This window comes from Varanus komodoensis, unplaced genomic scaffold (assembly GCF_004798865.1).
Source record: "Varanus komodoensis strain SLA01 unplaced genomic scaffold, ASM479886v1 scaffold32, whole genome shotgun sequence".
Classification (NCBI taxonomy): domain Eukaryota; kingdom Metazoa; phylum Chordata; class Lepidosauria; order Squamata; family Varanidae; genus Varanus; species Varanus komodoensis.
Window position 1 is genome coordinate 1 of NW_025335798.1, and position 26,548 is coordinate 26,548.

The 26,548-nt window shown below is 41.2% G+C and overlaps 2 protein-coding genes across 2 annotated transcripts; both read left to right on the forward strand.

The window, feature by feature from the left end:
- Positions 1 to 13,715: 13,715 nt before the first annotated feature.
- LOC123027485 (olfactory receptor-like protein COR4) lies at positions 13,716 to 14,652 on the forward strand. Its single transcript, XM_044438411.1, is given in 3 exon segments — positions 13,716 to 14,400; positions 14,403 to 14,489; positions 14,492 to 14,652. Coding segments are annotated over 3 exon segments (933 nt in total).
- Positions 14,653 to 21,508: 6,856 nt separating this feature from the next.
- Positions 21,509 to 22,438, forward strand: LOC123027376 (olfactory receptor 1052-like). Its single transcript, XM_044438192.1, has one exon. It carries the CDS (start codon positions 21,509 to 21,511, stop codon positions 22,436 to 22,438), a length of 930 nt encoding a protein of 309 aa, XP_044294127.1.
- Positions 22,439 to 26,548: the final 4,110 nt, after the last annotated feature.

Consider the following 26,548-nt stretch of genomic DNA (forward strand, 5'->3'; position numbering starts at 1 on the left):
TTTCCCACAAATGTGCAAAACTATTCAGCTGTGCCTGGGTTTTAACTGTGCATTCTGAAGAACAGGTCTTGTGATAAATCAGTGTTTCTGCAGTTGGCCCAAAGCCTAGTTCAGCCTGAAGCATTTGGGACAGATAGCTAATGTAGCGTGGATGCTCCGTAAACACATGCCAAGATCTAGTCAAGAGGCTGCATCTCCTAACCTGCCAGCCTAGCCAAAATGCTACAGATGTCTGCAAGGTATCAAGTTCTCCAGAACTCTTCACCAGGCTAAACAGAATTTAAACATCATGGGGCCTGGCCCTGGTTAAACCTACGGAAAAAATAGCCCTGCATAACGGCTTTGGGTTAGGACTCCGGTGAACATGACCTAAGACCTGAGAAGTGCCTTAGTACTCTGACATAGTCATGATCTCATGCTGTATAAGTGACTGCCACAAATCTATGGAATGTGTTTGTCTCTCTGTCAGAATTACTACTATTTATTTATTTTTATGTTCGGCAGGGGAAATGCACGTCTGACCAAATCGATTTGTGCCAGCCCTGGTTTCCATTCATGTGGCATCGCTGTACACTCACCCTGTGTGGTAAATGGCCTGATTTCTCTCTAAAAACAAAACAAGTCTGAGGTGAAAAGTCACGTGAATCAGAGTCTCAGCACCTCATACAATGCTTGTTTTGTGCTGGAAAGAGAAGAAGGTGCACAAGAACTGGAGTGGAGATGGTTGCAAACAGGGCCTCAGCTGCTTTTGCTGCATTTAGAAAACACCTGCAGTTGCATCCGGTAGCATCTGTCTGCTAGTGCAAACCCTCTGCCACTTGTAGAAGCACTGTTTTTATCTCCACACAAGTGTCAAAACCAGTCCTTCCAGTTGTCTCCAGGGGTGTTGCTTAAAGTGTCAAATTAACCCAGGCTTTTCACAGGCAGTCAACACTTTGAGCTAGTGGAATGACATCAGGGGATATGGCCCCTTATAAGAATCAGAAATTAATTTGGCCCAGAGGTCAACACCATAAGCTGGTTTTATGGAGATCAATCAAGTCACTTTAGAACATAATACATGGTCAGTAAAATAGCAGGCGGCCAGACAGGATGCTGGACCTGTGCTTGGAACCCAGAACCCAAATCCCAGATTATGGTCACGTTGCATGGTCAGAAGACTGTCCCTATTTCTCAGAGAGCTCCTTCTGATATTTCCATGACTGCATGAAAGCCATCATTGCGTGTTTCCTCCCCACAATGTTTTGGTAATGTCAGAAGCTCAGATAGACTGGAGAAAATAGCATGGTGATTAATAAGGAAGGAAAATGTCATGAACTCAAGGAATGGTCTGAGTGAGAAATTCTTGCCAATAATAAAAGTGGAAGTATTTTAGGCATATTAATTTGGAACTGATAATTGCATATGTCATTTTCCTGCATAGAGGAAAAGATAATGATATGCTTTTTGCAATCAGCAGCACCCAAAGAACATGTGGCTTGCTATTATTGGTGGAAATAGCAGTGGATGCATTAAAGGCACATGCTTTTCCACGGCCGGTTTGCAAAGTTTGCATCTGCAGTTTGAAAAACAGGATGCAAATTGTGGCTGGCCTTACAGGTAGAAATCTATGACCTGGCTCAACTCCTGTTGCAACAAGTCAGAGCCAGTATGTGGGCAGTGAACCAGATCTGGGGATTTTTCATATATCCCCAAGTGATTATTCATATATCCCCAGAAGTGAAGACTAGAGACAGAAGAATCTTGTCAAAGTTGGTTTCTCCCCTCCCCCCACAGACACATTTTAAGTCTAGCTCATCCTGAACTTTGAAGGATTTTTAAAATTTACATAAAAATAAGCCCACATTTTGTATGTATTTCTTTTAAGATATTCAGTTTTGCATATACGTATTTTACAAGTACCTTTTTGAATGTAAAATGGATTTGAGAATTATTTTCATGAATAAATATGTTCTTGTGCAGACTTTCCCCCTTAGAAACATTTTATATGCATTTTTAATAGGAGAGTTTTTTTGGTGAGGGGGACTCATTTTTATTGGAGATCTTTTGTATTGTGTTTAAACATGCTCAGTGATACGCTCTGAGCATCTGAGTCCTTCTATGGCATTTAACAGAGGGAACAAATCCGTATTTGTAATAAGACAGGCAAATGATTCTGTTCCTTCCACCAAAATCAGTAGAGAAGCCAAGAAGAAACTCCATTGACTATATGAGTGATTCTGCTTCTAGAAGAAATAGTTGGATTGAGAAAAATACATTGCTTTTGGTTGGAGGAGTTTATATGAAGCAGAAGATGTAGAAACATCAACAGGGATTAACATTTCCCTCTCAATCTGCCCTAGTTATGTTTTGCTCTGAGTGCATCATCACTTCATGAGTTGCTCTCCATGTGTACGACAGGATACATAGAGGACCATCACCCCACAGACCTCATCAGACCCAGCCACAGGGTGCAAAATGGGGCTAGTAACTGATGCTCCTGTCTTGTGGTAAGGATTAAACAAGATCTGCATGAACATGTTTCGAACCCTCAGCTGAAATTGCTGGGAATTAAACCAGAGGTTGAGAACTTCAGGCCTCAGGACCAAAATCAGCCCTGCATGATTCTCCTGATGCCCATGCTCCCTATCCCAGCCCTACACCCTGTCCTCCACACACTGGTCCTTGGGTGGTTTCCCAACCTTTCTGTGTTTTTCCCCACAATTCTTTAGGGTTTAAATGCCTATAAGGCTTGGTTATTGCCCAAAAGTGCTGAAATATGCTGGTATCTTGGTATTTTGAAACTGCCTGCCGCTGGAATGCAGCCATCGCGAATTTCTCCAAAATGGAGTTCAGCCCTCAGGGTAGAAGAGGATCAATACCCATGAAATGATTTGTGTGCACACACAGAATACTTGGCATTCAATTCCAGTTAACTTTCTGAGTACTTTATTTGTTACATCCCAATACCTCAGAGTAACAATGCAATTCACGGAGCAATTTCACAGGGGAAGGAGAAGAGGAGGAACAACCACTTCTGAAGGCCTGTGAGGCACTGGCAAAGATTGGAGGGAGCAGTGTTTATCCTTATTTTCCCCTCTGGTCTTCTTCAGACATTGTTCTTCCACCTGTCCTTCCCCACCTACTGCTCATTTTAGGGTTCCACACCCCCATTCTGACGTGTGTTGGGCAAACAGCCTGTGGAAGGCCTCATTTCCACCCCTCTCTCTGAAGCCAGGGTTCGAACAGATGGGCAGACAAAGGGTGTAACAACCTGTGGACTAGACCACCAGACATGAGGTTAATTTCCCTCTGTGAAGGCAGACTTCTCTCCCCATCCTTGAAGAGGATGATCAAAATTCCTATGGGATGCCACAGTAACCGTATGATTTCAACTTTTCAAAAAAAATTAAAGATTTTTTTCAATTGTGTTTGAAAATGTAAAAGGTAACTAGAGAAATGCAAATTAATCTTAAAAATCACATTAGAAATCATCCGTATTTCCATAATATTTCAAGAATGATATAGCTGACATATTTGGTGGTAATTTTTATAATTACTACTTTGTTAAACATCAAAATTAACAAATCAAGAGGAATAAAAGCACAATCTAAACTTACTTTTATGAGAAGATGGCTGTCACTACAGAAATGTAAGAGTGACAGGTATTCCAGCACCTAAAAGAGACAAAAAGATCACAGGCTTTAGTACTTCACTCACCTACCAACCTAAAGCTGCCTAAACAAGACCACATCCTAAAGCCTGGATTAGTCAACCAGGAGAACTGCTGTGGGGGTGAGAAGAAAGCCCTCAGCCCAGCACTGGCAGAGGGGCTGGGAGGCCTTCTCAGCAGCAGGGCTGTGTGCAAACGCTCCATGGTGCACTTACCAAGGCAAATGAGGAGCAGAAATGTTCGCATGGATCTTTAAAATCTTATCTGGTATTTTGTTGGTTTTATCCAGGGCACCCCCTCATAGAAGTAACAATAATAAGAGGGGGCACGGCTGGCCCTACCACTGGGCAAAGTGCAGCAAATGCTGAGGGCCCCTGAGCACCCAAGCTCTCCGCTTCCTTGGTGGATGCAGTTTTCGGAGTGGTGTGTGTGCCACGAGGCCGGTCCTGCATCTCTAAGCTGCTCTGCCACCTTCCCATGCAATGCAGCAATGTCACCTCTTCAGGGCTGAAACAAAATTCAACAGCCAACTTGCCTTTGGAAGGGGCAAGGGGCACGTCCTTTGCCTCAGGCAGCAGAGCATTGTGGGCCAGGCTGGCCTGACTGAGGTCCCCTGAGGGCAGGCCTGGCCCAGATATTTTGCTGTCCAAAGCAAAGCTGGTACAGCTCAATCTTACACCCGAGAGCAGCAGGCCCTCTCAGGGGATGCAGGGCAGACTGTGGGGTGCAAACAAGTCTGTCCTCCAGCATCTTCCCACTATCCTCCAGGTCTGCCAGTGGAGGCACTTGCCTCACTCTGCCTGTTGAGGCCTTTCCCAGGCCTGCGCTGGAGCAGGCTTTTGCTTTCCATCTGCAATTGCTCTGTGGCAAGCACAAATAACACTGCAGAGAGAACATGGATTTCTGCAGCACTCTGCATTCTCTCGATCCCTGAGTTTTCAGGGTCACAATCCATGAATAATTCCAAGTAGCACTTTCAGTCCACGTATCTGCATACAGTGAGAAAGAGTAGAAATCTTCCAGTTACAGTCCTTTAACTATCTTTAGGTTTCTGGAAGATGGTTACATGTTTAGAGAAATTATTTAAGAATTCATTCCAAGTCGCTAGATGAAGGACGCCATCCAATGCATGTAACCCTCAATTCATGTCTCCAATATACAGAGCAGGGTGTGCCGACGGCCCTGCATTTCATCTAGACAGCTGTTCCTGGCTACCTAGATAAAGTAGTGTGGAGGCTGGGAGGTCATCTAGAGGTGGTGTAAGCTGTCGGCCCCGGCTCCCTCCCCTCCATGTCCCCTGTCCAGCCCTTTTTGTCCTCTACAAGGCCATTTGTGGCTTCACAAAAGCAGCTCACATAGTTCTTTCCATGCTGGCTGCAAAAGAGGGGCTTGCTCTTAGAGTCCAGCACTGCATTCTCAGGACCTCAGAGCCTGGACTCTAAATAATCCTATGGGCCCTGGCCCATATTGGGGGGCCCTAGGATTGTGCCCTACGTTTGTGTCCTTGTTTGTTTGCTCATAGTTGGCTCAGTCACTAAAATTCTCTGGGCAAATGAAATGATGCTTCAAAACAAGCAAGCAAACAAACAAAACACCTCAGTATACATTAAATAACAAAAACAAGAGGAATTATGAGCAAAAGAAATGAAAACATGCATATTAAAGTAGCCATTGCAATTTTCTGTGGGCACTTACAAGTTCTCAAATCTGCTTTTTCATCAGGCCCTGCAGCAATCCAGTATCATTTCTGCAAGAGACTCATAATGTGACCTTGGCAAGACATGACATCTTGGCTCCAGTTCCCAATCTGAAAAGAGGGAATGACAGAATTTAGGGCTCTAATGTGATTAAATAAGGATTGTTTAATTCAGTTTAATTATATACCTTCCCATTCAGTGATGGGAAGGTATATAAACATTTTAAATAAATAAATAGTGGAATATCATGACAAAGAATAAGGCATTCCCTAATTCAACGTATAGTTGTGTCAGAACTTATTTGTATAGACTGAAAGCATTGGCAGGAATGCTATCATAGCAAAGAAATGTATAGGACTGACAGAGTGAAAAATCCATGAGCATCACGAGTGATGGGTTCTATATACTGTTTAAAGTGCTACAAAATTTTCACTTTCAAACTTTTTTTTCTTAAATAGAGGTTAATTTTAAATATAGAATTGCCTTCTGATTCAATTGATTTTAATAAATTAATCACCTGTCTTTAGTATATTTAGTAAGCTAAATATAATAACTCAAAATCCTTTTGAGATTTGTTTTAATCTGCAAAATATTTTACAAATTAATAAAAGTGTTTTTAATGTCTTACGGTTTCTCATACAAACAAATAATAGGTTTTCAAACACATCATGTGTTTCCAAAATAGTATTAGAAGTGAATTCTTATCTCCACTGTATTTAGCCCTTCACAATTAAAAATGTCTTCATCACAAATCAGTTAAATATTTATCAAATAATCTTTTGCCCATAGTGGGAAAGCATCAACAGACATTTAAAAATGCAAGCTCTTTAATGAATATTATGAATGAGAATGACAGGAACATTCCTTCAGACTTCATTATTTGCTAAACTGTCACCCTCAGATCTAACCTTAAGCTTCTCAGTTTTGAAAAGTTTGCTGACATTTCATTTGTTTTCATTTTTATGCTGGAAGAGTGTTCATACCTGTTGGAGAAGAAGGATGGCTTTCATTCTCCATTCATGAGGATATATGGGAGAATGCTGATGACTTCTTTCCATCCAGCATCATGTCACTTTGAAAGAGAAAGGAACAGCAAGCTCTGACTTTCAAGACAGGAACTCTTGGGATAATTAAAATGCCCTTTGTGTCTCCTGGATTGAAGGCTAATAACATGCAGAAAAGTGGCCTTGAAAAGTTAAGTAAAGTTTCCTGCATTTTGTCTAGCATTTATTAGCTAACCTTAGCCATGTCAAGCCAAGAGTACTTCCTCAGAAAGTAAAAAAAATGATACTCCCCCAAGTTGTAGCCCAGTATAAAAAGCATCAGAGAAGCCATCTTTAAGGAACAAATCTGAGTGCCTTATTTTGTTGGTAGTGAAATGCCTGTCCATGTGGGACAGAAGGCAGGTGATGCTGCAGTGTGGCCCTTCTTCGCAGGATACTTGAGACCCATTTTGTACCATAACAGCATAAGAGCAGCTGTGCTGGACCAGACCAAAGGCCTATCTAGTCCAGCACTGTGTTCTCAGAGGCCTATACCCATGAGGAGCCCACAAGCAGGACATGAGTGCAATAGCACCGTCCTGCTCATGTTCCTCAGCGACTGGCATACAAAGTCATGCTGCTTTTGATACTGAAGGGAAAATAAAGCCATCATGGCTAGTACTTATAATTTTATTCTCCATGAATTTGCCTAATAACCTTTTAAAGCTGTCCAAGCTGGTGGTTGTCCCAATATGCATTGCTTCACAGGTGTTTACACTGAATTGTGTCTCCCATTTTAATGCACATTCCTCCAGTTTGAAGGTATACCTATGCTGTTCCTTTTTCTTTTAACTGCCCTCAATACTTTCATGCCTCCAGCAAGTGGCCTCCTCACTGCATGTGGCTTTCTGCTGATCATGCAAAACAGACGAAAGCAGCAGTCCCAACAGAACTTCATGGGACTCCACTGTTTATACCCTTCCTTTATGAGAATTGTCCATTTATTCCTTCTTCCTTAACCATTCACTTATCCATAGGAAGACTCCTGCGCCACAGCTGCTCAAGATTCTTTGATTTCAAATCAGGAAGCCTTTTGGAATCCCAAGAAAACATTAGGCACCATTCCAAGAACTCTAAAGGGTTTGTAAGACAGGACTTAATGTTTGCAGAAACAATGTTGCTTCTTTTTCTTCAGGAAATACCCTTCTGTATGCTTGATAATGCCATTTATGATCACATTTTCCACCACTCTACACAGAGCAGGGCAAACTAGTGTGTAATATCCTGCATCTGAAGAGTTTACAGTGACCACTCACCAATCCTCTGTTATAGAGGCTGATCTCTCCATCATAATAATGGTGCCTCCAAGTATGAATTTCACTTGTATTTCAGATCATTGTGCAGAAGTCAAACTGTTACTTCTGTTTCTTAGGGTAGATTTTGTCCCAGCTCAACAGCCTGTTTATTTTTATCATAAACAGCCTCTGTGAATTCTACAGTCCAAGACATGGAATAAAATGTGAAGATCTTCTTTGCAGGAAAGGGAATGGAAGAAAACCACAAAACCAGAACCTCTCAAGCACCTCTGGAGTGTGGATGAGCAGATGAGGGAAACTCATTGTAGAGCAAGTCAGCTCACGTAATATTGGGTATAATCCTGTGAGTGCATCTGGAGTGAGTACAAAGTGCCATTCAGACTATGTGCAGGGTAAAATCAAAACCATATTGGTTCCATGCTGCAGAAAGAATAAGCATTTCATTTTAATGCCATCAAAATGTATGCAATACATTGTTGTTGTTACAGCATTGCATTTCTACTCCACTTTATTTCCCCTTGCAAGGATGCCAAGGTAGCTGCATTATCCCCCTTCTCTCTATTTTATTCTCAAAACAACCCTCTAAGGTAGGCCAGGCTGAGCATCAGTGACTGGCTGAAAGCCACACAGTGAGTTTCTTGGTCAGTAGACTGGTCTTTACTGTAAACTGGCTCTCATTGTAGGGGTACAAGAGGGAGAAGGATGGAAATTCAGAATTATTTGCTATAGATGCAGATGACAATCTAGTGCTTTCTACTGGCCATACTAACAAAAGGTACCTGAACTGTCAGATACTGGGATATAGAAAGTAGATAAGATGCTAAGAAGCACACTCCTCTCTAAGGATCATTAGAGACTGATTGAGCAGAAAAGTTGTGCCCCATGGAGCATTCATGTCTGAAAGTGATAAAAGTTCTTGAGAGAGAAATAAATGATTCATATCAACAACTGTATGAATTCTGAGGAATGCTAAACACACACACCTTGCTGTACCTTCCATGCCAGAAGAATGCAGGCCACTTACCACCCAACCCTGTGCTTGAATATGCAGAAGTAAATCCCATTGAATGGGAGTTATTTCCAAGAGAGGGCTGGAGGGTTGCAGCCTTAGCATCAAGACTAGAAGAGCACGTGTTGTCCCTGGCAACAGAAGTACATAAGTTATGAAGTGAATCGGAGTGAATGGCATACACACTGACATAAAGGCACGTGAAGAGGAGATGTTTAGGAAATGGCATACATGTGGCATCAGCATTATTATCCCTGTCCCTATTATCCCTTGTTCCTTTTCCTGATTTATTGTAAGCCACCCAGACAGCCCATTGGGCTAGTGGGGGCATAAAAATACAGTAAAATAAGTAAATAAAATTAAATCCTTCTTATAGCTACAGAGGCAAGAGAAGGAAAATGTTTGTTTCTTTTTGGGGAAAGTATTTGCATTAAGTATGACAGAGGAATCTTCAATGGATTCAAATGAGTTAGATTTCTACAAATCTGCAGTGATTCTGTAGCAAACCAGCTTTTCCGGCATCACACCGATTCTGTATATTTGAAGATTTTCTACAAATTTAATCATAGAAGAATGTTTTTAAAATTCAAATGACCAAAACTGTATCTCCATAGGCTGAAACATAAAAATTGGATGATTTGTACATTTTGGGGAAATTCACACACTTTCAGAAGTGCAAATTTATGGAAGTCCACATGAAAACAAGTTTGGGAAATGGAAGAAATCTGTTCCCATCAATGAGCAGACAATGGAATGAATGGAGTCTCACAATCCACAGAATGCAGAAAGAACGGATTGAAAAAAAATACAGCCTTAGTTAACACTAATGCACACCAGAGCTAATACTTTTAAGCATGAACACTTTTATCTGTGTTATTAGGCAGATAAATATCAAGTGTTTAGTTTTATCCCTTTCTTTTTTATTTTATTGTTACCTTATTGGTTAATTTTATATTGTGATTGTTATGAATGAATTGTATTGTTAAAATGTTGTTTAGCATGTTGTGAGCCACCCAGATTGCCTATGGCTAATGGGGTGGCCCACCAGTCCACCCCATTAGGAAGGAAGGAAGGACGGACAGTCAGATGGACAAACTAGAACATAATTTCCCCTCCACCACCATACATGAAAAAAAGTGTTTGTAAGTCCACTTGGAAAAGCTGGACCCCTGTCAAAAATGTAAATCATATTCATAGAAATCAAACTAATTTGAATCAGATTCTACTGCTCTGCACACTGTTGTTCCTAGCACCACTTTGGCGCCAAGCTTGCATATGTATATCTATCAGAATAAGCAAACATTGCTCAGTGCTTCCTTCACCCTCCTGCACTTCACCCAGAAATGCAGTTTCAGCTGCATTTGACCTTGTTCCAAAAGACCATTCAGCAAAATAACAACTAAACAGATGGGTGTGGATGCCACTAAATATTGTTTGAATTGAAATGAATGTGATTAGGTTCATAATTACATCCAGATTCTGTTCACTGCATTCCAGTTGGTGGTGGGCAGGGCCTATATAAGGTATAATAAGTTATTGGGTTAGATTCAGACTTAGTGGTGACTGGAGTGGACCAATAGAAATCAATCAGATTTAAGCTCATCATGGCTAATTTAAGTCTCATTGATTTCAGTGCCTTGTAAAATGGAATAATGCAGAAAATGCAATGAATAGAATATGCAAATTATTATCTGAGATCAATTTTACCCATTACCAATTTCAAATATACCACTGGGAGGAAATTTAATTGCCCTCTTGATGCATTAGGGATGTTTATGAAAATTTCATGAAGCTCTCTGGATATAAAGCAGCTTCACTTCATGATCAAGTTTTGAAGCTATTGGACGTGTTTCTTCCTTCTTAAAAGTATGTTTACTAGCATTAAAGTTTTTCTCTGAGACTTAGCTCTCTTTGGGTTAGCTCAATGTTCTGTGTAGCCCAGGTAATCTAAACATACATGAGAATGAGTTAAACTGGTCAATCTTATTCACAGCTCTTTTCTGGCAATTCACCAATGATATATTTGAGAAGTACAACAGATCCACTCAGTCAGGAGGTAGGCAGGCATTTTACTAGAGGTTTCCAGTTTCACTTCCCAGCATTCTAAACCATTGGCTATATTGGCAGGGACTTCTGGAAGCTTGGACATCTGGAGAGCTACCATCTGCCCACATCTGAATGCTTTATCAGGAAAGCACAGCATTTGACCAACCAAGCCAAATTACAACCATCAAACATGTATGGCTGCCCACTGGACTGGTCAAGAATGTATGTTCACTGCTTGCATGGGACTTTTAAAATAGGGGGTTGTTCCAGCACTTGACAAGCAACACTCAATGGCAGTTGGTGGTGGCTGGCTTGCTCAGACTTTCTGGGTCTCGAACAGTGCAGCCAGTCCAGATCTCACATTCTTCAGGACAAGGTGCTTTCCCCTCAAACAGTGCAAGGTAAATTGTTAAGGTAATCTGAGAGAAAATTCCTGGCGTTGCCCACCTCAGCTCAAGAATAAATGACAAAGAGGGTATATAGCCTTCAATTTCCTCAAGCATTCATACTTTATGAACACTGCTATATGAATTTCATGTGTCTTGAGCTATCACTGTTAGCATGTGTGTATCTAATGGCAAATCATTATCTATAGGCTTGCAACAGCCTAGCCATCTATATTGTAGTTTGGGGGAGTGAGAGTTTGCACAGATCAACAGGGTTTCTCTGTGATGCACTGCTGACACAACCATTTGTTATATTTATTTATTATTGTATTTATATCCTTCCATTTTTCTTCTTGTACAGAACCCAAAGTAATTTACATGATTCTCCTCTCCATTTCATCCTCATAACAATCCTGTGAGGAAGAGAAGGCCATGAGTTCATGACTGTCCCAAAGTCACCCAGTAAACTTTCATGGCTGAGTAGGGTCTAGAACCAAGACCTCCTGGGTCCCCAGTCCATTGATCTAACTGCTGCACCACACTGGCTCCCAATGCTACACTTCCTATTTAGAAAACTTGAGAGCTGTTTTTCTGGTGCCCCTGAATGGCTTTTCATCCTGATGAGCTTCATGCCTGCTTAGTTTCAATGGTGCTACAGCCTCAGTGGCTCTCACACCCATTCAGTGATGGAATGGCTAACCAAGTTGCTTGTCCAAAAATAGCCATTATTATATAATGCAATGATCCATCGGAATCACTAACAGCAATTTCAGGCTGTAACTCAACCCTCACATTAGGCTCACCTAAGAACTTTACTTGCAACAATCAAGGCTGATTTCTCAGAGATCTATCATTTCTCATAAAGAAAACCAACAATGGAAGGGAGCTATGAGTGAAAAAGTAACTGATGAGCAAAGGATTAAATAGCTCCTCTTACATTCACCCTCCATTCAGCATGAAGATACTTACTTCATGTACAAACTAGTGATGTACAAACTTAGCAGTTCTATTTTCTCTAGCATTCTTTAAAAGAAAATCTCAAGTTCTTTCATTAATGAAGAATTCTTATAATTTTGGTAAATTATGGTAACGTTTGGTAACAAAATTCTTATCAAAATGGAAATAAAGCAAAGTTCTTATTGATCCAAAGTTCTTATATTATACTTACCTGCCAAATAGCTGTAAAACTTGAGTAAGAGAGAGTGGGAGGGAGATGGCAATCTAAATTCAGCACTACCATGGCTGGATGCACAGGAATATCAGATTTTTAAAAGCTGAACTCTCAGAATGATGGACCTAAAACTGCAAATCTGTGTTTCCATTTCATTCACATTCACATTAGAGTTAGCTAGATGAAAGCTAGAGAGAAAGACAGATGAAGAATTGTGTTAATTTTGGTAAATTCTTATGAAAAACAAACTGAAAAAAACCCCTCACCCATCCCTTCCTGGAACTATTTTGCTTGATAAAAGAAACTCCTGGTAGAAAATTATTCTGGGACAATATTTTTGCCTGAATCTATTCTTAATTGTGTAGCAGAGCAAAGTTAAGTTTTCAGCACAGCACAGCAATACTTCAGGGACGAGGGAGGAGAAGTCTGTGGTATTAAAATATTGTGGGGCTTGAGCTCTCCACTGCAGAAGATGTGCAAGTGGGGCAGAGGAATCTTTCTAAAATCTTTTTGACAGTGCTGATTTTTTCTTGTGCTTATTTCTCCTATTGGTTTCAGTGGAACAGAAAATAACAGATCCAGTTTCAGAGCTAGTGTAGCTTACGCACTCCAGCCATTCCAGAACATGTCCCAGGAAGGAGTTTTTCCATCTGCCTTGACATCCCTCCAGAACAGATCCTTTTGCCAGAAAGCTCAGCCACCAACCAAGGCTGTGGGATCTGATGAGCCTTCCACTCCACCAGCAGAGAGGGTTGGAGGGATCAGGGGCCATAGAAGAACATCTTCAATTAAGAACTTACTCAAGAAACAACTTACTTGTGACCAGATCTATTACTCACATAACTGTAGTCATTTAAACCTAGCTTTAATTACATGATAGCCTCAACAAGGAACTAAAGCTATGGCTTTGCTAAGAATGAAACATACAATGTCATTTGAACTTTCAGACCTAAGGAAGAACAAATTCAGTTCTTCTCTTCACAATCTGGAACCAATGAATCTTTTCTCTTATTTCAGATAATATATGTTTCCTTGCCTTGGAACTGTTGGATCAGTACCTCTTTAATGATCCCTTAATGTGTTCAATTCATATCCAAATCAATTCATATCTGTATCATAAGTTTCATCAAATTTGCCTCTTCGTCTCTTTGTCAGAAAGAGAATGAACTTTGAGATCATAAAATTAGCAGCATTAGGGATTTTTTTTAAAAAATGAGATGAAATGATCGAGCTGCTCAGATGAAAAGTACACATTCAGTCCAGCATCAAAGAGATATCAAGTAAATGTCCAATGGACACCACAGTTCCCAGTCTCACGCAGTTCAACCATACAGGCTAAAGGAAAGGATACTGAAAGAGATGGTATTAACTCTGCTGAGCCACATTCCATAATGCCCTGTTTGTATCATTGTTTTACAAATTGTTTCTACCCACAGGAAAGAGGGAATGAGTCAAATGGCTACAGCAAATTACACAGTGATGACCAACTTCATTCTTCCTGGACTAACAGAAAATCAGGAGATACAGGTTCCACTCTTTCTGGTGTTTCTAGTCATCTATTTTATCACTCTGGTGGGCAATCTTGGGATGATAATTTTAATTTGGATGGATTCCCAACTGCATTGCCCAATGTACTATTTCCTCAGTGGCCTGTCCTTCTTAGATGCCTGCTATTCCACCACCATCACACCTAACATGCTGGTGAACTTGTTCGTGGACCACAAAGCCATCTCTTATGCTGACTGCATAGCACAATATTGCTTCTTTGCCATCTTTGCCACCACTGAGTTCTTCCTATTGGCTGCTATGGCATATGATCGGTACATGGCCATTTGTAATCCTTTGCTCTACATTTCTGTTATGACTAGGAGGCTTTGCACAGGTTTGATAGTGGACTCATACCTCTGGGGTATTTTGAACTCTCTGATTCACACCAGTGGACTGTTGAGATTGTCCTTCTGTGGTCCCAACATTATCAATCACTTTTTCTGTGACCTTACACCACTCCTGAAATTGGCTTGCAATGATATCTACATAAACGAAATACTGGTATTCATATTTGGCAGCTTGTTTGAAATGAGCATCTTGCTGATCATCCTCATCTCTTACGTATTCATTATTTTAGCCGTACTAAGGATTCACTCGCTGAGGGGAGGCATAAAGCATTTTCCACGTGTGCCTCCCATCTCATGGCAGTGGCCATCTTCCACGGGACCATTCTCTTCATGTACTTAGGCCCAGTGCTAGCTACTCACTCGGCACGGACAAAATGGCCTCTGTGTTTTACACGGTGATTATACCTATGTTGAATCCTCTTATCTACAGCCTAAGGAACACGGATGTAAAGTCTGCTCTGAGGAAAGTGATTGGGAGAAAAGTGCTTTCTCAGTAAATCTGTTGAGTAAGTTACTAAACATAGCAAAGACATATATCAATGGAACATACTCAAAGACTTTTCAAAATGTTGGTGTTGATCTATAGCAATAGAATACTAATATCATAGCAAGTCAATTTTACTCCCACCCATCACAAAATTCATAGGCTTTCCCTGTGATATCTGTGTCTTATGTACCATTAGTTTGGCACAGGCAGAGACAGAGGCATTATTATTATTATTATTATTATTATTATTATTATTATTATTATTATTAGAACATTTCTATGCTGCCCCTTGCCGAAGCCTCGGGGGCGGCTTACAACACAATAAAATACAATACAATATAAAAATAACAATATAAAATTAAAATTAATAATATAAAATAAATAAAAAATATAAACGATATAAAAGAAGTTATGAAAGAAAAGTTATAAAAGAAAAGAAAAGAAGTTGCCCTGGCCAGATAAATAAGTAAATATTGTTAACAATTAAAATGACGTTTAAATAAAAAGGTCTTCACCTGGCGCCGAAAAACAAATAACGCATCACTGGTGCTAGGGGCATGTCTGACCCTCATTTGCAAAACTCATTCCAGTGGTGATGAGGCTGCCAGACAATGTTGGAGAAGCTCCTTGGCGAAGTACTGTCCTGGCTTCATTTAAGGAAGTAACTCAAGGGAGTGAGAACCACCTCTCAGACCCTCATAACATTCTAAGAAAGCTCCCAATATCTCCTCTTCACCTTCCTGATAGATAAAGATCTGGCAAAGGAAGGGTGGAGACATTTGACAAGCCACAGTATGAGTGTAGCTACCATGTAGAAGGAGACAGTCTTTCATATATATTTCTCTTTGGAGGAATAACTTAATTTTAGACAAAAGTTTTGGCAGACATAATGAGCACATTTGGACAAGACTCAAACAGACCGAACTCAGATGCTCCAAATCTTTGTTCATCTGCAAGGTTCCTGCTGCCCTTTGCTCTGCTTGTCTCCATGTGCCATTGCCCTGGGCACTACCTTAGAGTGTTGCAATACCTTCAGGAGTACCTTTGATCATACATTCCACCTCACCTGCTAAAGTCCTCTGGGGATAATCTCCTGAGGTCTGCTTCTGTAAGATTAATGTCAACTACCCAGAGGACTTTTTCGGTGGTTGCTCCTAAGCTGTGCAATGTTCTTCAGGGAAGATGCATCTGATTTCCCAAATTCCCACCTTTAAGAGGGATTTTAAAATGTATCTCTTCCAACAGGCCTTCCCAGGTTAGTTCACATGTCTGTTTCATCGAATATATTTATTAATCAATACTACTCACTGTAGCTTTAATTTCTTGTAAATCAGCCAGAGCCCGTGGGAATGGGGTGGTAAATTAATATTAAGATAAATGATTTAAAAAATATAATTGAGTCTTCATTGTACAGTTGTCAAAAGAACAAAGATGGCACCTCGCTCGACTGACTCTCTTGCTTGGCCTGCTTCATGGGACCTTGTTTTTCACTTGCAGCTATGAGTATATACTTGACAAGATAGGACTGCTGCACCAACATTTGAACTAACCCTCAACCCATATATATGGCTTCATTTAATCTGCAGCAACCATCTCTCAGAGAATAACAGCTGTCAATTTCTGCAGCTCACACTACTGTTAAAACACAAGAGGTCACAATCCTAGGGACAGAGCTTGGCAGAACTCACAATCCTTTCATGAGTAGAAGGCTTGACCAAGCGATAAAAAAATTAGTGGTACCTGAGTAGAGGAAAGGGCAAAGGGCAAGTTACTTTTATTTATCATAATTATTGAAAAAGCCATCTTTCTGCATGTTTTTCTGCATGGTTCATTCTTTCAGCCCACTTAAGATGCAGTCCAAGGTGAAAAAACCTGATGGGAAAACTGGTTTCTATAACCCTACCCAAACCCAATAACCCTATTGCTAAGCTGAAAAACACATGCCAGGATGAGGATTCTGGAAAAGCCAGCTTTGTGGATGATTTTTAGCACAGCTCATCTGTTCTGCCCATTCTACAAACATTCCTAACCAAAAAACAATTGATGGAGTCCCTGTTTTCTGTACCCATAACCCTAACCTGGACCTTAACCCTAATCCCAATATAGGAATATAATACACATGCCAGTAAGGGGATAATGCGAATGCCAACTTCATGGAAATTTTTCTGCACAACACATCTATTTGGCCCAATATAAACCCACTCCAACTCAAAAAAACCTTGACAATGACCCTGCTTTCCACAACCCCAAACCTAACCTGGACCATAACTCTAAGCCTAATATAGGGTTAATATAGATACACCAGTAGATGGATCTGCTTGAAAATGCAAACTTTGTGGGTACATTTCTGTATTACTAATTCATTTTGCCCATTGTAAACCCATTCCCACAGTTAAAAGCTTGACATTGACCCTGGTTACTGCAACCCTAAACCGAACTAGGACCTTAATCCTAACCCTAATGTAAGACTTTAATGCAAATGAACCTATGGGGATTATGAAAATGCTGGCGTTTTAGAAGTTCATCCATTCAATCCAATCTAAATCCACTCAAAACCTTAAAATCATGAAAATGACGCAGATTTCTACAGCCCTAACCATAACCTGGACCATAACCATAAACTTACTATAGGACTAAGATAGATATGCCAGTCAGCATATTTTGAAAAGGCCAGCTTTTGGATGTTTTCATGGGCAGCTAAACCATTTATGTTTGTTTATTTATTTAAAACTTTTGTATACTGTCCTCTACCATATAGTCTCAGGATGGCCTTACAATAAAACAAGGTAAACCACAGCATCCATTCTCTACAATAGAAAGCCGATTAAAATCACAATCTCAACCATTCAGCCCATTGTATGCACATTCCAACTCAAAAATGTTTGAGGGGGATCCTGCCTTCTACATCCCTAACTGTAGCCTAGACCTTAACCTTACACACAATATGGGGCTAAAATAGACATGCCAGCAACAGGCATTTTCAGAATTCCCATATGTCCATGTGTATTAGGGTTAGGACCAAGGCCCAGGTTTGGGTCAGTGTTTCAGAAACAAGGCTCCCTGTCAAGCATTTTACCAGTGGATTGGGTTTCGAATGGGCCAAAAGGATGAACCCTGCTGAGAAACATCCACATAATTGCCATTTTCAGAATCCCCATAGGGGCATGTGCATTAGCACATACATTTGGATTGTGGTCATGGTTCAGGTTAGGTTTAGATTTACACAAACCAGGGTCTCTTTCAATCTTTTTACCATTAGAATGTGTTTGGGCAAAATGGACAAGCTCTGTCGAAAAACATCTCGAAGCTGGCATTTTCAGTATCTCCGTGGTGGCTTGCATAATAACTCCATACAATAGGGTTGGGGTCAAATTTGGGTTAGTGTTACCCTAAACCAAATGCTGATATTTATGGATCAAGCTTTTGAAGGTCGGAATGGGTGCAGAATAGTCGAAAGTCATAAACCATCCTGAAAAACAGTTGCATAAACCAGGCTCCCCATCAAGCTTTTGAGACATGGGTGTAGAATGGGAAAAACCAAAGAGCTTTGCAGAAAAACTCTGCAAAGTTGACATTTTCAAAATCCCATTACTGTCTCATGTATTTCACTCCTATATCAAGGTAACTGTTAGTGTCCGGGTTAGGACTGGGAGTACAAAAGCCAGGGTCCATTTCACGTTTTTGGTCTATGAAAGGTCGCTGAATGGGCAGATAGGATGTCCTGTGCAGAAAAATATTCAAAAACCTGGCATTCCCAAAATCCCCCTACCTTATTTCAGCCCTAATTAAGGGTCAAGGTTAACATGGAGTAGAATGGGCAGAACAGATGAGCTATGCAGAAAAATAGCCATAAAGCTGGCATTAGCAACATTCCCCTACTGGCATGTGTATTTCAGCCCTCTATTATGATAGGGCTGAGGCGCTACTCTGGGGTACAGTTACAGAACCAGTGGGCCCATCAATTTTTTCCACTTGGAATGGCTCTTGAATCAGCAGCATGGATGGGCTGTACCGAAAAATATCCACAATACATGCACATAGCAGTAAATAGATTTTGAAAATGCCAGCTTTGTGGATTTTTTATGACACAGCTCATTCTTTCTGACTATTGGACACCCATTCCAAAACAAAAACAAAAAAACCCTTGATAGGGTCCCTGGTTTCTGTAGCACTACCCCAACCCTCCACCTTAACCCTAACCCTAATATAGCACTGAAATAAATGTGCCAGTAGGTAGACTTTGAAAGTGTCAGCATTCTGGATATTTTTCTGCACAGTTCATTCTTTTTGCCCATTCGACACCCATTTGAAGAAAACAAAATCTGATGGGGACCCTGGTTCCTTTAACTCTGTCCATAACCTGGACTTTAACACTAGAAAGGCCTTGGCAGTTATAGGTGGCCTATAAATACTAGTATGTACATGTATAAACAAACAAACAAACACTACCCCTAATATAGTACTGAACTGCACATTCCAGTAGGGAGATTCTGAAAATGCCAGCATTGTGGGTGTTTTTCTGAGCAGTTCATTCTTTCTATTTGGCATCTATTCCATGATGAAAAAACTTGATGGGGATCCAGGTTTTTGTAACACCACCCCAAACCTGCACCTTAACCTTGAGCCAAAAATGGGGCTGAAATAAATATGCCCATTGTGGGGGTTTGAAAATGCCCATTTTATGAATATTTTTCTCTGAACAATCCTATATTCCCTGGGATGCTCTTCCCCCAGTACTGGAGAGTTGCTTTCTATGTTATTAATGAACTCTAGAAATAATCCAGTTTTTTCAAAGCTCCTGCAAGGGCATTTGTAGCCGTCTCCTTTGAGACTCTGAGAATGGAATTGCTGCAGAGATCTCATTATGTCATGTCTCTTAAATAAATCTTCCCTCTCCCATCATAAATCAACGAAGTTGCCACCATCCCACTGCTCCCATATAAAACTACTTCATGATGTGATGTGTGCACTCCAGACTAAAGGTAACGGTATTCTGCCTTCTCCCATTCCCCAGGTTGCCCTGCATGCTTCAAGGTACTTCAGAATACAGACATGTGGACAGTAATTCTTGGATCATTTTCTGTTTTGCATTACCTATATGGCACATAACATTAGCAATGAAAAGCATAGTTATATAATTTCAGCAAAAGTAAATTCGCATAGACTCATTTGCTGAATTAATGACATTTTATTTAACAATTTCTTTTTGCAGGGTTGCCCCTTCCAAGGCAGCTTCCAGCATGTTACAACAATAATACCAATGGGGTAGGAATATTAGCAGGCAGGGGGATTCCTGACCATCCCACCAACTTTCTCTTCCAAATGCCCACCAAATGTCCTCCACGACATTTGGAGTAATTTCTACTCTTGTAGCCTGGCTTGGTGGAGCCGGGGAGGAGAAGTTAAGGGCTGCTGTTTCCATATACGTCTTATCCACCTCCTGCCAATTACTCCCTGCAGAAGCCTCCACTTCCAGCAGAAGGAAAACAGCAGCTGGGTAACCCGTGTGGTCCTCATAATATGCACTTCTGCCCAACAGAAATTGGATAAACCAATTCAGGAAACAAAAAACAAAGGAGAGCACTTTTTAAAAGTAGAGATGCTGCTTTTGATGTTGTTCTCTTGCCTTTATAGGGCATCTTGTTCTACATTCTATATTGTTTACCATCTCTTTGAGGTGAATCACAATAATTTACATTTACCAGATAAGGAAATAAGGAGGAGAGGCAGGAAAATGTCAATTAATCAGGTTTCCCCAACTTGTTGCCCTCCAAATGTGGTCAGCTGCAACAGATCAGATACTGTTTGGGGCATAAAGAAGCTCAGGAGTTCCAAGTGCGAAGGCAAAATTGTTCAAGCCCACAGCTGGAGCTACTGCCCAGTTCTACACACATTTTGATGAGGAAAATAGAAACTTGCTGAGATTGGAATCATGATATATATTGCAATGAATTCTCATTAGCATACAAATGAACAATTAGCACAGCATATGCCCCCAGCCTTGAATCTGTACCAGTTCTGTAAATCAGAAAGAAAAAGTTGTCCAAAAAATGTTACATAATCAATGTACAATGAAGGACATAGATCTAAAAGGAGTTAAGAAATTTCAATCATATCTCTACTGAGATGAATCTCTGAAGAATTAATGGAGTGATTAATATTTTATTCCATGCTTTGGCTTAAGTTGGTAACAGTGTTATTAGCCACTGCAGTCAAAAACATTCAGTTGATCTTCTGTTTTTCCCCAGGAACAATTGGAAATGCAATGGCCCCAATTCTTCAGAGACAGCCCAACTTTCACTTCAAAAACTCTCCATATGACATCCACCATTGTAATGGTTTACCCAATGGTTTGCCCAACAAATCTCCCCCCCACCCCCCCATTCTGAAAAAGCTTTCAATGGAAGGAGCAAAGAGCCACAATCAGGAAACTCTCACAAGTAGTGCAAGTTTCCACTTCCTGCTTTCAGTAAATTTCCATCTCCCTCTGCAGCCCCCTAAGTCACAGCCCATGGCATTCAATTGGCTGCCCCAATCCTTGGGAATGGCTTTCCAAGGGACAATAGGAGGCTGCAGGAAGGATGGGGAGGAGAGAAAGATCTGTGCTTTCCATGATCAAGGCAGTGCTGGACATGCCCTCTGCTCACACCAGACTGGCTGAGGGCATCCAAAATATTCAGGTAAAACTGCCACACACACAACTGAAGCCCTGTCAATCAGACAGCTGTGGCTCCTTCCTTGCCTGGATTCAAATCATGCTGCTGACTGTTTGTCTTCCTCCAAGAGGGACATGTCTCCAGTGTTAGTCTGACTTACACACGCTTTCATTCAGTTCACCAGGTTTGGTATCATGTCATCACAACTAAATGGCTGTGAACAATTACACAATGGCAACTGAATTCATCCTTCTTGGACTAACAGACCGGCTGGAGCTCCACATCCCACTCTTTGTGATATTCCTCCTGATCTATCTTCTGACATTGGCTGGGAATATGGGGATGCTTGTACTGATCAGGATCAGTCCCCGACTGTACAACCCTATGTACTTCTTCCTCTGCAATCTGTCCGTGATGGATCTCTGCTATTCTTCCATCTTTGCCCCAAGGCTCTTGCTGAGCTTAGCCCAGTTGAAATCCATTTCTTACGCAGGATGCCTCACCCAACACTACTTTTTTGTCGTGTTTGTGTCTGCTGAAGGCTTCTTGCTAGCCACAATGGCCTATGATCGCTACATGGCCATTTGTAATCCATTGCTGTACACGGCTGTCATGACCAAAAGAGTCTGCATTCACCTAATAGCAGGGTCATACCTTGGTGGGCTACTGAACTCACTCACGCACACAGCCGGCTTATTGAGGCTCTCATTCTGTGCCCCTAGCATCATCAACCACTTTTTCTGTGATACCCCAGCTCTGCTGAAGGCCACATGCTCTAATAACCATGTCAATGAGCTGGTGTTGGTTACCCTCTCTGGGATAATTGCTCTTTCTACACTTCTGATCATCATAATCTCCTATCTGTGCATCCTCTCCTCTGTCATCAAGATCCACTCTTCTCAGGGCAGGTACAAAGCCTTCTCCACCTGTGCATCCCACCTGGCAGTGGTCACCTTGTTCTATGGGACAGTGAGCTTAAGTCACCTGCTACCCAGTTCCATGTACTCACAGGACCAAGAGAAGATCTCGGCTGTCTTTTACACCCTGGTGGTTCCAATGCTGAACCCATTCATCTACAGCTTTAGAAACAAAGAGGTAAAAGATGCTTTGAAGAGAGTGTTCAAGTCTCAATGTGAATAATTTGGTTCTTATCGATTTACAGTAATTTTGTAATAAAAGAAAGATTAAACAGAAAGGGATATTTTGCCTTATTTTACCCCCCCCCCCCAAAAAGATCAAAGCTATGAAAAACGCCATTTGCAGTTCTTGTTTCCTTACTTTCAGATGTTTTACATATTATGATTTTTGGTACGGGATGGAAGCAACCTCAGTGTCTTTTTCCTTACTGTTCAGCTGTTAGGCATAATTATGCTTGCCACATACAAAAATAAAATAATTGTAGTTTCATTTTTTCTCCTCTAGCAGCTGGACCTTTGGCCATTTCCAGGGAAATAAGCTGTCAAAATGCAACATTTTAATCTCATTGATTCCAGTGGCAAAGTTAAGGTGCTTAACAGCTCAATCCAATTTATGTTTGCACAACAGTAAGTCCCTCTTACCTTCCAGTAAATGAACATAGAGTTGCAACCAAAATTCCTTCCCTGAAAACTTAAAAGTGAGTAAGTATGGCTGGATAAAGTCATCCTTTCAGAGAGATAGAGAAACACAAAGTCTTGCAAAATCTCTTCTCCTGAAATAGGTATTCAGAGTAAGTGCAAACTAAAATTAAAACAGGAAAAAGTAATTTGTTAGGTTTCCGGTTTGCCAGCTAGTTTCTTATAGTGTTACCTACTGTGTCCACTCAGACATAATTCCCATTGACTTCATTGCAGTGTGCTTCTTCATAAATGCTTATACAATGGAGAGTGTGTACAGAACAGGGTAGCTCATGCCAGCAAGCTGCTCCACTGGTTCTTTTCCAAGTGGTTTACCTTTGTCTAGGAAAAGGAAATGAGGAAGAGTTTCAAAATCTTTAAAGAGAAAATGGTACGAGAGAATGCTGTAGGGGTTGTTTGTCCCCTTCTCCTTTCCATGGTATCCCAGAGAACACTGCATGAGCACTGGCATTTCTCCGGAGCCCTGGCAAGCCATCTTGGGCTAGCTGCGGCTGGACTTCTTAAAGTGCCTCTGTGTTATGCTCACTTAGGCTGGTGAGAGCAGCACAGGACCAGGGGAACAGCACTACCACCCCACAACAGACCCCTGAGGATTCGGCTACAAAGGGTGCTGCTTTCCACTCAGCCCACCTTCAGCAAAGATTTCTGAACAACATGGTAGCAGTGGGCTACACAGGTGCAACTTGGCATGGACACTTTTCCGGGTGGACATGCCAAATTGCAGCTTTGGTAACCCACCACTATGTTAAACTATTGTTCAAAAGGACGTGTGTCAGGAAAGCACCCTTTGTACCAGAATCCTCAGGTTTTGTGGGGGGGGGGGGTCCGTCATGTGGCTCTAGGCTGCCCTCATTTTCCCAAATCTGGATAACACAGAAGGAAAAGGACCCCCCTGCAAAAAAAAAAATAAAAAAAATGCCAAGATCCTTTAAAAAGCGTGCTTCGGGAACACCCTGTCAATTCTCCCCAATCCCAAGCAGGATTCCCCAGGGGGTTGGGGCAGATGCTAGGAAACCACAACAGTCCCCTCAGTTTTAAAGTGTACTCCAAGTAGGGAGCACCTCAGGAAGAGGCAAAACCTGAGGGAAAGCCTAGTGGAGATGGCACAAGGCTTGTGATTTAAAGGAACAAGCCTGCTTCCCCGCACAGGAGTTTCCCCGTATTTTGAAGTGCCCCCACTGCTGGCAGCTAGGGAGGAAGGCTTTCCCAGCTGTCTCCAAGTGATGTTTTGGCTCTTCAGGGTGCCTGGGAAGACAGTAATTCAGTAGTCCATTGGCTAGAGTGGCAAGCACTTTTGCTACTCTTGCCAAGTGGCTCTCTGGTGCTTTCTGTTTTTGTTTTTGTTTTAACTTGACCATGGATTTGCACAACACAATAAGCCATGGTGCGTTTATTAAACCCAACTGCAACCCAAGCTAAGTTGGGATAGTTTATAATCCCCCACCTCCAAACCACCATGACTTAACATTATTATTGTACCTATTTGTGTCCACCTATTGCCAGAGACTTATTGAGCAAACTCCATGCAAGAAAATGTAGAGATGCTGTGAAGTCGTCTCTCTTGAGCACATGAAGATTTTGTGCAGGCACCACCATCACATCCATATGCAGGCTCAGCAGAGGCTCGTCTGGGGCACAGCACAGAGCAATCCATTTGTGCCCATGCAGCCTCCATCACCGAGCTAATGCAGATATTTCCTTACAAGAATGATGCAGAGATTGCAAGAAGACCATTTGCAGGCTGATCTAAGAAGGAAGAGTGGAGAATCAAGGGAAACAGGAACAGTGGAATGCAGTTGGGGAAGGCTGTATTAGCAAGTTGGGGAGCCTCATAGGCCCCTTCTATTTCGCTGCTTTCTTCATCAGCCCCCAGAGCTTGGAATACATTTGAGCCCCGAAACCTCTGTAAAGATGCTAGGCCAGGGGTGGCGAACCTATGGCACATGTGCCACAGCAGGCATGCAGAGCCCTCTCTGTTGGCACATGAGCCAAGTCGCCCCAGCATCACCCCAGCAGCCGAGCATCGGATAACAGCGCACATATGGGCCATGCACACTCTCAGAAAGGATTTGTGGTGCCAGGCAATGACTCCACAAGCCGCAACACAGAAGCTACAACTCATCCAAGTTTTCGCATGGCTGGTCAGTGCACTGCCAAGGATATATATGTATATATTTGCTTGGATTGGCCGTTTTCAGGTTTTATTGTAGCACTTTGTGATAAATAAATGGGTTTTGGGTTGCCGTTTGGGCACTCAGTCTCTAAAAGGTTCGCCATCACTGTTCTAAGCTATGGAGTCTTGCCCTGCTGCCTTAACTTAGACACTGCAGTTCTTCTTAACATGGGCCAAATTGTTGATATTTCAAAGCTCCTGACACAACTCCATGTATTGGTTTAAGTCCTGTGGAAAATCTCACATTCCCAGAGACTATTCTCAGTAAGTCTCATAATCACAATCCATTTATATAGTATACTCATAAATGGTGAATCTAGAGTTATCTACATTTTTATCTTTGTTCTTCATGTCGCTGGGATCAACGAATTCTTAAAATGCAGAGAGATTTGATGTTCTTTCTGCCCTGCTAACTGCTCACAAACCAAGGATTGTGTTTCAAGAACAAATATGGCAGATTATAATTCCTGCTGTCAGTAAAATTGATGCTTACCAAAATGTCAGTTTCTTGTACATTACATTTTTTGTTAAAATATTTCCTGTCACTTTACTTGTTTAACTGCCCTGTTGATCTTTATTTTCATGTTTATTGTTCCATGCTCCTTTGAATGCAAAAAAGTGAAATATGACTGTTCAGGTTTTGTACCACAAGATACCAAAGGAAATGGGGTTACTGATGTCACTTGCCCACATCTATTAAAGTACAAGCTAACCACACCCTGTTTATGTGAAGCTAAGCCCCTTGATATCAGTGAAATTTACTTAGAAACTGTATTTTTGCATAGCAGTTTTAACAGCTGTTCAATTTAGGGCACAATTAAAACTTCCATCCTATTCTCAGTTATCTGCAAGTGAATTCCATTATTATTTTTTTCTGGTTAGACATGCATAACATCACCCTGTCCTCTCAGTGGGGAAATGGAAAATGTGCTTAAAGTTTGTCTGATGAAATAAATGGTCTGATATATCTTTTTTCTAGAGTAGTGAGATTTCATGTAACCAAAAAATAGCACTTAGTCACATTGTGGGTCATTTTTTTACCCCAGGAGAAGGTGCTCAAGCCAAGAAAAACTTTTCTTCAGTCTGAAATTTTCCCCTAGGGTATTGTAATGAACATAAGAAAGGCTTTCAGCTATCAGCAAGGACAGATCATTTAAGGCTTAAGCCTTCCAAAAACTATACAAAACATGAACAATCTCATAATAACCCCAGGCCTCTTGACTTCTTTTCTGCTTTACAATAGCTTGGCCTACTAAATTTAAAACAATCACAGTCCAACTTTCTTTCAATGTATTTTAATTCTGTTTGCTGGAGGTTCTTTCTAAGATTTCTGCCTTTAAAATGAGACATTTCAGGCTTTATGGAAGTACTTTTATCTGCAGAGTACTTTTATCCAGTGCTTTTTTTGTCATAGAATGCACCGGAACAGAGTTCCGGCACCTTTTTTTCGACAGATTTTCC

Coding starts and splice junctions, on each gene's coding strand:
- LOC123027376 (XM_044438192.1), top strand. CDS start 21,509: ATGGCTGTGAACAATTACACAATGGCAACTGAATTCATCCTTCTTGGA.